This window comes from Arachis hypogaea, chromosome 20, assembly GCF_003086295.3.
Source record: "Arachis hypogaea cultivar Tifrunner chromosome 20, arahy.Tifrunner.gnm2.J5K5, whole genome shotgun sequence".
Classification (NCBI taxonomy): domain Eukaryota; kingdom Viridiplantae; phylum Streptophyta; class Magnoliopsida; order Fabales; family Fabaceae; genus Arachis; species Arachis hypogaea.
This window is the reverse complement of record NC_092055.1, coordinates 92,435,595-92,447,107: the sequence shown is the minus strand read 5'-3', so window position 1 is coordinate 92,447,107 and position 11,513 is coordinate 92,435,595. Positions and strand designations below refer to the sequence as shown.

The 11,513-nt window shown below is 32.2% G+C and overlaps 1 protein-coding gene across 1 annotated transcript; it reads right to left on the bottom strand.

The window, feature by feature from the left end:
• Positions 1-8,718: 8,718 nt before the first annotated feature.
• LOC140183107 (uncharacterized) lies at positions 8,719-10,900 on the bottom strand. The gene is made up of 3 exons (XM_072231123.1): positions 10,348-10,900; positions 9,020-9,091; positions 8,719-8,723 (listed from the first exon to the last, which is right to left on the bottom strand). Exons 1-3 carry the CDS (start codon positions 10,898-10,900, stop codon positions 8,719-8,721), a joined length of 630 nt encoding a protein of 209 aa, XP_072087224.1.
• Between the last annotated feature and the right edge of the window lie 613 nt (positions 10,901-11,513).

The following is an 11,513-nucleotide window of genomic DNA, read 5'->3' as shown; positions in this document are numbered from 1 at the left end:
CGGCACCCTCTTTTCAAAACTTCCATAATCATGGCAAGTTAAAAATCTCTTTGAGATATTCAAAATCACCCATCCAACAATGGGATTTTATAACAAAAGTTTCTCGGCAGAGTCCCAAGTCTTTAGGGGAGAATAACATAACTCATTTCGCCAAATTCATTTAAAATCATTAAAACATTGGCTTTCCGATTTGAGTAAGAAAATAGGATCTAAGCCAAACCGAGTCATGTAATCATTTACTTCTTTCAAAACCGTTTTCTTTACTTAGGCAAAACCAACTTCAACCCCCATGATAAATTCTAGAACGTTTCAACTGTTCAAAATTGTTTTAGTCTTGCAAGAATTCAGAATTCAAGGAGTACTTAAAACCTTTCTCAAAACATTTCAAAACGAAACTTGTCAATAGACATTCGGGTTCTTTTAAAGTCATTGAAACTCCTCTAATTGAAACCCTCAAGTCAAATTCAAAGTCATTGCCCTTGTCACATTTAAAATAGCTTTAAAACATAAGTTTCATCTAAATAACTTTCTCCTGAAAGAGATACAATGCCTTTCTTAAGAAGCAATACTAAATCACAATTTCCTCTTTAATAATTCATTTCAAAAGCACGAATCATCCTTTTCTTGATAATTCAAATAAAATAGTAGAAGTCTTTAACTCATCATTTTCCAAACAACATCTCAATAAAGACTCGGATTTTATAGAAATTCCGGCAGCATCTCCCCTAAAACTTGGACTTTGCCACCCGGTTCGGGTCCCAACAAAACCATTCCACAATCCTTTTCCAACAGCCCAAAATCCAAAATCAATTTAAAGGCAAGCCAAAATCCAACAGTCAATCTCAATACTATATTTCAAGAAAACCGTTTCAAAATCAAATCATTATCAGCCGAATAAACTCATTTCTAAAGTTTCAAGGAAACGGTTCAGTAACAACCATGTATCAAAAACCAGATCATTTAAAGTAAGCCAGGCTGAATTCAAGAGTGGATTCTATTTTTCACATTCTCAAGAAAATTAACTCAAATCAAATTTTCAACGGATTAAACTCGATCTCAAAGCTTTTAAAAGAATCAATTTCAAAAGCATTTCGTTTCACAAAGCCACACAACAGTCGAGTTAAACAAACACCCATAATCATACAAAACAACCAAACAATACATAGGATTGATACAATCACCAAATACACATCCTCACATCAGTACCCATATGTAATAATTCCAATATACAAAATATAGTTTTCGGAAAGCGCCCCTACCTCAAAACGCAAATCCTTAACCCAAACGCCTCATCAAGTCCTTTCCGCCTCAACCCGAATTGACGGCAACCAAAACCTCAGCTCCCAGCCACTTTCGCAATAACCATAGCAACACTATTCGCAACATATAATAATCAGGACTCGATCTCACGTACCAAAACTCATATTCATTAACCAAACACAACCGAATACTAACGCGAGGCTTTTTCGAAACATAAGATACTTACTGTAATACAAAAACAAAGCAGCTGCGATTTCGGACAGGCCCAGCAACAGCTCCGGCGGCAGGCAGGAGCTCCAGTGGATCAACTATAAAAACCTCGCAGCGTTAAAACCTTCTCAAAATCCAAAAAGGCAGAAACCTCAATTAAAATCCTTACTGGCATACTTTTCCGGCGACGGCAGCAAGGTCTCAAGTGGCAGAAGGTCAGCCCGGAGCTTCAGCGGTGGTCCCGGAAGTCATAGAACCACTCCTGGCAGTCAGAAACAGGGCAAGCTCACCAAACGGCAGCGACCAGAAACTCTGGCAGCAGCAGAGGAATTCCGGCGGCATGAATCCCTTTTCTGACGCGGCAACTAAATGGCGAACCGGCTTCCCCTCCACCGCGTTCTGTTCTTTCCACAGTGCTCTCTCCTCGCCGGCGACAGTGACGGAGGCAAAGGCTTCACAGACGAGACCAGGCGCGGCGGTTTCAGACCCTCAGCCCCTTCTCACTCGCGTACCCTCTCTCTCCATGTCTCAACTTCGACGGCGACTCCCGGTGGACCAACGGCGACGACGATAGCGCAGGCAGCCGCGGCGGCGCGAAGAGGCTGACACCATGGTGCTGCAACTCGGGGATGGTGACTCGCGAGGATGACATCGACGGCTCCTTCTGGTGGTTGACCCTCCTCCCTTCAGCGGCATCAAGCGACGACGGCAAACCCCAGTGCCACTGGCGCAGATCCTTGCCTCATTCTCGGATCTCACTCCTCTTGTCCCTGCGCGACGCGACGGCGCGGCGGCAGTGACGCCCATCAGCGTCGTCCTCCCCCTCTCCTCTCCTCCCCGTTTCTCTTCTCCCACCTTCTGTTTCTCCTTTCTTTCTTTCATGGAAAGGAAACGCTGCTGCTGAGTTAGAAAAAGGGGGATTTTGGCTGTAGCTGGGGCATGGGGAAGCAATGGGTTACCGGGCAGGGTTTTCAAAGTTAGGGTCTTTTGAGGAAAATTAGGGTTAGGGGCATTTTAGTAATTTTCGATAAAATTGTGGACAACATAGTAATTGAAACCCAAATTAAATTCAACACTAATTATATATAGAAAATACTATTTGCTCATCAATTTCACAAATTATTTTCTGTAAAATGCCCAAATCAAAATAATTAGAGATAATATAATTAAACTCTTTATTTTTCAAAGTAGCAGTATTAATATTTAAAATATTACTTATCTAATCCAAATCATATAAAATTCTTATTATTTCATAACTATCAACTTTATAATTTAAATATAGAAAATAATCCAATAATTATAAAATTGAATAATAATCATAACTTATCTCAAGTTCAATAAATCAAAACTTGCCTTAATTATCCTTAATAAAATAATCTCTGAAATTAAGGCTATAAATAACTATATGATTTGAGACTTGATCATAATAAGACTTTTCAAAAGTTCTGGGTCTTACAAATTTTATATTTAATATTAAAATATAATAATTTACTATGTTATTTTGCTATTAATATATATATAGTATTACATTATAAAATATAAAAATTGAAGTGATTATTATATAGATTAGATGAATTGGACTAATTATAAAAATATAAAATAGAATTGTAATTTTGGTTGATTAGACTAAAAAAATCGAAAAACATTCTAAATAAAAACCCAAATTAATTTTAATATTAAATTCATTAATACGATTTTAATTTTATATAATAGTTAGATAATAGATTAGAAAAGGCAAATGGAATGATGACTTTAATAAGTATTCGATAAAATATTCATTTAGAATTAAAAAAGTAAAAGTATGATATTATTAAAAATAATACATTTTTATGTTTAAAAAATTACATTTAAATAAAATATTTATAAAATATAAAATTTAGAGTAACATAGCTTCATGAACATTAATCGTTAACTAATTATGAACTAATATAGAATTATAATACAATTTATTTACAAAAAAATAAACAACAATTAATATTAATAAATATAAAAATTATCTAAACATTTTGATTAAAAGTATGAGTGGTTAATTATTATTCATTATTAATAATATTTTGTTCATAACGAAAAGTAAAAATATAATTATTCCGATTTAGATTTTAGAAGAATTATTATAAGTAACAAATGATCTATTTTATTATACATATTATAAATTAATGAATTAAACTAACTGATATAATGAATTGTAATTAATTAGTTGGTATAATTATAATAAATTATATAACATTTAAAAAGAAAATAAAAAGAAATAGAAGAGATAGAAGACTACAATAAAATAAATTGAGTGTGAGGGGTTTTTTTTTTTTGTAAATTTCATATCACATCCATTTTAATAATAATAATAAATGAAAATACGTCAACTTGATATCTAAGAAAAAATGATGAGATAAAATCATAATACAATTCTAAAGTAAAAGATTAAATTAGACCATAATATCATTGCACAACACAAATTGAAAGTAATTTCACACTACAATATACCACACAAACAGGTAAATGACTTAAATTTAAATACAAAACTTTTTTTATTTATGCATACATGATAACACCATGGTCTATAAATGTTTCATGGATAACATATCATATATAGCTCCGAATGATGAGCATGTGAGTTGGAGAGTGTAGTGGTTTGTGTCCACGATAGTTGCCTTCTTGCAACGACGCCTCATAGGAAGAAAAAGAATTGTTGTAAAAGCTATCCAATGAAAGAGTAATTGGTAAACAAATGATATTTTCTTCTAGCATACATGGTCTTTTATAGTAGTAAAATAAAAATAAAAAGAATAAAATTTTATATTTTTATATTAGGAATAGAATTTGATATTTATCCTAATAAAATTATTATTATTATTATTATTATTATTATTATTATTATTATTATTATTATAAATGAGTTACCATTAAGGTAACAACTTACCACTAATAAAATTATTGGATAATGAATAAGAATTAGAATGGTATCAATATAATTAAAATGAATATAATTAAAATGATTAAAAATATTTCTAATTGATAAATAGTTTAATATTGTATTAAATATTAATTTTATATAATTATAATAAAGATATTTTTCTAAATTAGTATAATTATGCATTATTCATTAAAATGATTAAAAAAAATTTTGATTGATAATTGATAAGTAGTTTAATAAGGCATTAAATATTGATTTTATATAATTATAATAAAGATATTTTTTTAAATTAGTATAATTATGCATTATTCATTAAATGCATTCATTTTGGAGGAAAAATGGGTTAATGAGGAATTGACACCTCACTTTTATTAGTTGGAAAAAAAAAATCCAATTTTAGTATATTAAGTAGATTTATGTATTTCATAACTTATTCACTGTAAAATGTCATATATGTTAGAAGAGAATATTATTTTTTTACCAATTATTTTTTTATTTAGTAATACTTTTTTTTTCTTATAATGCATTATTTCTACTCTTCGATTTTTTTTATAAACTATAAAACATTAATTATTCGTTATTGTACTCTATCTCTTCTATTTTTTTTATTTTGTTCCTATTTATTTAAGTTTTTATAATTTTTTATTATAAATTTTTATCATTTTTATATCCTTTCAAATTAACTTATTATAACTCTTCACACGTTAAGTCTTTTCAATGTTTAAATTATATTCCTTATATGCTTAATTTTATTTCTGATTTTGAAAATTAAGTGATGAAATAACATCGATTAAGATTGTTGTGCATCTTCTTCTTCTTTGTCTTTTTTGCTTACCTCTTTTTTTGTAGAGATCATAAGTAATTATACAATAGTGCTTATTCTTCTCTCAGTAAAATTTTTATTATCTATCTTAAAATAGAAAAAAATATTGTAAATTTCTTTGGACCAATAAGTCTATCATTGTTATGGACAACTATAAAAATTTGAAAAAAAATTATAATTATTGGATGGTTATTTCATTTAATCTAATATATTAGTTCTTTTAGTTGAATATTAACTTAGATTTTTGTTGAATTTAAATATTTTAACAAAAGACATTTAAGAAGATGTAACCTTTCTTAATTAAAGAATGGATAAATTTATATGCTTATTATACAGTAGCTAATGCCTTAGACTAAGATAAATAAATGAATTGAAAAATTATAGAAAAAATAGCATTTTTGAAGAGGTTAAAGATGAACTTGAATATTGAATAAATTTTTATTGTGTTTGTTCATATTATTTGATATTTTACTTTTTTTGTTTGAGATTTTTTAATATTATTTTTTTGTATCTTGATATTTTTTTAAAAAAATTTGTCAAATATATATATTTTTGGTATAATAATAATTTTTTACAGAAAATAATACTAAATTAAAAAAAATTAATCCCAGATTAAAAAGTTATGTTGATTAGTACAAGTATTATCGTATTTAATTTATTTTATTTGCATATTAATATAATTGATTAAAAATAAGTGATAAATAAAACTAAAAAATAATTAGAAAAATAGAATGTTTGTAATTACTTCAAAATACATAATGCAGTAAAATTTAGAGTATTACTTTATTTGAATTGTTAATAATTACAAGAATAGAAAGTTAATAATTATATTAAATAGGTACCAAAATAAGTTTTATAGTACTAAATTTATTTGAATTGTTAATATAGTTTTATAAATGACAACTTTATAAAAAGAGATAGTCACAAAAAAAAAAAAACTTTATAAAAAGAGATTGTCAATAAAATTCTAGAATAAAGTATTATTTTATCTCCAATATTTGGGATGAGTCTTCAAGTTGTTCATAATGTTTAAATTATCTTATTTCAATCGTTAATATTTTAAAATTGTTTTAATATTATTCTACTACTGTTAACTCTGTTAATAGATCATTAATGGCGGGATAACATTAAGATAATTTGAAACGTTGGAAACTTAAATATGACTATTTAAATATTGGGAATAATTTTAGGTTTTATCCTAAATGTTGAGGACAAAAATAATATTTTATTTATTTATTATATTATTTTAAATATAGTCATATGATTGTGAAATTTTTTATGATAAATTATTATTTTTATCTTTATTTTATTATTTAAATTATTATAATTTTATACATTTATTTCATTGTCAAATTATTGGACTAATTACACACTAATTTATTTATATTCTATATTATATTACTAATTTGACAATTAAAATGTGTAACATTATACTCTCTCATTATAATTAAAATAAAATAATTTTCTCAAAAATTAATTACTTCCTCCGTTTCTCTTTTTTATCAGTCTTTCTCCCTCCTTCCTTCTCTCTTATTTCCTGTTTCTCTTCTTTATAACCTATAATTATCATTATTTATTATTATATTATTATTTTGATAACTAGAATGTGTCACATAACATTATTTCATTATAATTAAAATAATTTTTTTAATTAATGAACTTTCTCTTTCTTCTTTTCTATCATTTCTCCTCTTTTCTCTCCTATTTTTTATATCTCTTTTTTATTACTTTATTTATAACTTATAATTTATTATTAATTTAATGTAACACCCTACTATATAGAATTTTACGTTTAAGTCGTAGAACAGAGATAATGTGGTGCTACGGACCTCTAAACAGCAAAATAAATACAAAATAGAGAAGAAGATAATATACTAGGAGTCTTGAAATAAAACGGGTAAACAAAAATCGCAAAATGAAAAGCGCAACGCTTAAAAGAAAGGATTACTTGCGTGCTAAGAAACCTAATAGGAAATGATAAGGGTAAATCAGAGAGTAAAGGAAAGCCAAGGAAACAGTATAACTAGCCTCTGACTCAGCCTGCGAAGCTAAGGCTGGCCGGAGGATATATATATATATATATATACATGTAAACATACATAAGTATCCCCAAAATACACCAAAATACCAAAATAAACTCCTATCTCTCCCTCAACCTCTAAGAGGATCAGCATACACAAGTTACTTGGAGAGTAAGCTAAATACACACACACACACACACACACACACACACACACACATATATATATATATATATATATATATATATATATACACACAAATAGAAACCAAAATACACCCAAGAACTACTTCGCTTCAGGGATCCAGACGCCTAGCGAGGAGCCTCTCGACCTGCAAATGAAAAACAACAACACAGTATGGAATGAGAACCGGAGGTTCTCAGCATGGTAAAAGTACCACGCGTATAATAAATAAGGTCCTGAGAATGCCATAGGCAATCCTAGAACTCCGTTATTCAGTTATCCAACTTAATTACTAAACGGAAGCCATAAACAGGGGTAGGTATTCTAAATCTACCTAACTTACTCAATTTCAATCCTAACATAACACCAAACCATTTCTCCTTTTCCTCCATCCCTCCATCATCCATAATGCAACAGAAACAAGCAACCAAACAAGTTCACGCACAAGTAATGAGCAGATAGTACAAGTAGCAAGTATAATAGGTAGCAGGTGGTATATATCAATTAGGCAAACCCAGAAAATGCATAGCAATCAAAACAAACAAATGCATACCTGTCCTATGGCTGATGGGGCCCATCTGTCGGTTATCCAGCCAACCCGACAAGTCCGAAAACCTTAGACTGTCCCCCGTCGCGCATCCCCAAGAGTCTATGCATAGAGTTCACATTCATTCATCATATAATCACTCAATGGGGGTTATCCATACCCGAAAATTTATACGTGCCTAGTCACTCTTACGACGTAGGGTCAACAGAGTATCGAGATTCAACCTAGAACACGTGGTGACGAGCCACGGTTTTTACCCAGGGAAACTCGTATCTCAGATTTATTCATAAGCCATTTCAATTTCATTATCAATACATCATCAATTATCAAGCCTTAGCGTTAAACTTCATTACATTCTTATTTTCTTCATAAAATCCACCATTTACATCTTACTTCACCCTCAAGTTATCTTGTTTTCCTAGCTTCTTTTATCCCTGGACCTAGAACCATACTTTAAGCCTTAAAGGGAAGAAAATGGAGGTTTAGAAGTGGAAAATTGGTTTAAAACAGTCAAAACCTATTTTCGCAGCAGGCAGCATCCACGCGTATGCGTAGGCCACGCACACGCGTAGAGCATACATCAAGTCACGCGTACGCGTGAGTCATGCGTACGCGTGAATATGCACACACGTGTACGCATGCTTCTTGCGCATGCGTCGCCAAAATTCCACGCCACGCGTACGCGTGAGCCATGCGTACGCGTGGATGGGCGTTTTTTGAAAAATATGCAGAATGCCCAGAAAGCTTACTGCAACCAGTTTTGCTATCCTGTAACACAAATTTATACATCAAACTTTCAACGTCCATAACTTTCTCTACGAAATTTCATTTTTAACAAAATTGATATCAATCAAAAGCTCATAGAACCATCATTCATTTGCAACAAATCACAACTCAATTCGAAATTTGTGGAGTAAATTATGGACGTCCAAAGTTCATCAAAATCACTTTTTACCAAAACACTTTCAACCCTCATTTTCACCACATTCATAAGTCCTTATCTCTAAAACATGCATATTTCTAACATATCCATTCCCAACTCATCAACAACCACTTCAAGCTACCTTTAACCAATCCAATGAGCCATAACCTCAACTTTGCATTAGCATATATCATATATACATATATGAGCAACCCTTCACAAATACCATTCCATTAATGCAGTTATCAACCCTTCACACACATAATTTCATTAACACATTTATCAACCCTTCATACATTAATCCATCAACTCACATAACAACTCTTTATTAACAAACACTAACCATAATCCATCAATATGTATCAACATCAACACAACCCATCATAAGTAAATCCAAGAGCATACAATTAATAACTTCAATACCTCATAATTCTAATACATATTCACCAACAATTTATTCCAACAACATTACAAAACTATTCATTAAATGCAATTAACAAATTCAACTTATCCTATGGTTTCTCTAACCTAAGTTTTCACAACACCGTAAATATTAGACATGCGAAACTTAAACCATACCTTGGCCGATCACTTAGTTTCACCCAAGGCAGCCTCACAACATAAAACACAGCCCCTCCAAGCTCAATTAAAACAGCCACAAACCAAGCCTTGATCATCAATAAGCCTCCAAATACTCCAAATTCAATTCCAATGCATATATACCCACTTAATTTACACCTAATTCATATACATGTTCCAAATTCAGTTTTTCCACTATAAATGCAAGATTGAGCTAGGGTTAGGGTGTCCTTACCATAACCATATGCTCAATAGCTTGAGCCCATAAGTTCCGGAAGCTAACTTGAGTCTAAAACACAAAATTGGACAAGATTTCACTATAAGATTTTAATTTCACCAAAGAAAGGAGAATAGAGATTTTGAATAAAAAATGAGGCTTACCAGTGAAATTGATCTGATAGAAAGGTAGAGCTTACCGCGCTGGACGCATGGCCACAAACGGTGCGGCGATCGGAGCTCAAACGAGGAAGATACGGTAGTTTGAAGGTTTGATGAGGGTTAGGGATCTCCTCCCCTCCCCAATCTGTTTTCAGCGCTATTGTTGCTGAAATGGGGACGAAGAGCTTTTGTCCCTCTTTTAAGTCATGGTCCGGTTGGACCCACGGGCCCGATTTGGGCTCCGGTTCAACCGGTTCGGCCCTTTCGGTTCGATTTTGGGCCAAATTTTTGAAATTGGTATCAAAATTCTCGTTTTGACGAGCTCTATCCTATTTTGATATTAGTTTTTCATTTTTAGCTTTCCTAATGAAAATTCAATTTATTAACTAATTATTTACCGATTTTAGCGGGGTTTACATCCTACCCACCTAATTAGGAATTTTGCCCTCAAAATTCAGAGTGAATTACCTGAAAAGAGGTGTGGGTAGTCCTTCCGCGTATGTTCTTCAATACCAGCCCGACTCCAAGCTACTTTCACCAAGGAAACCTCCTTTCCGCGTAGACGCTTGATGCTGGTATCATCAATCCTAACCGAAGTCATTGGAAGCGTCAGATCTTCTCTTACTTGAACTGATTCCGGTTCTAGGACATGACTAGGATCAAAAGTGTATTTACGAAGCTGCGATACGTGGAACACGTCGTGCAGGTTCGAAAGATGTGGTGTTAACGCAATCCTATACGCCACTGGTCTAATTCTCTTCAGGATTTTAAACGGCTCAATGTAACGGGGATTTAACTTCTTGGTTTTGATGGACCTCCCTATTCCAGTGGTCAGAGTAACCTTCAGGAAGACGTGTTCTCCTTCTTCAAATTCTAAAGGCTTCTGTCTTCGGTCAGCATAACTGTTCTGACGGCTTTGAGCTTCAAGCATTCGACTCCGAATTTTCTTTATTTGCTCAGTAGTTTCACTTATCATTTCCGGTCCTATCAAACTCTTTTCTCTTGCTTCATACCAACATAACGGAGACTGGCATTTTCTTTCATACAAAGCCTCATATGGAGCCATTTCAATACTCGCATGATAGCTATTATTATAAGCAAATTCTACCAGAGGCATATATCGATTCCAGCTCGCCGGTTGATCCAAAACACAAGCTCTTTTTATGTCTTCCAGGGTGTGGATTGTTCTTTCTGATTGACCATCCGTCTGAGGATAATAGGCAATACTTAGGCTTAATTGAGTGCCAAAGGCTCGTTGAAAAGCATCCCAGAATCGTGATGTGAAGCGAGAATTTCTATCCGATGCAATGGTGGAAGGTACGCCATGTAACCTCACAATCTCCTTTATGTATAAGCGCGCCAACTCCTCCATAGTACAACTTATCCGAATAGGCAGAAAATGAGCTAACTTGGTCAGTCGGTCAATAACCACCCAAATAGCATCACAACCTGTCCGAGTCCTTGGTAAGCCCAATACAAAATCCATGGCAATGCTTTCCCATTTCCACTGTAGAATCTCTAAAGGTTGAAGGATTCCTGCTGGTCTTTGGTGTTCAATCTTGACTTTCTGACAAGTTAGGCATTTAGAAACATGTAACGCCATATCATTTTTCATTCTTGACCACCAGAACATCGTCTTTAAGTCTTGGTACATCTTGGTGCTTCCAGGATGAATGGAG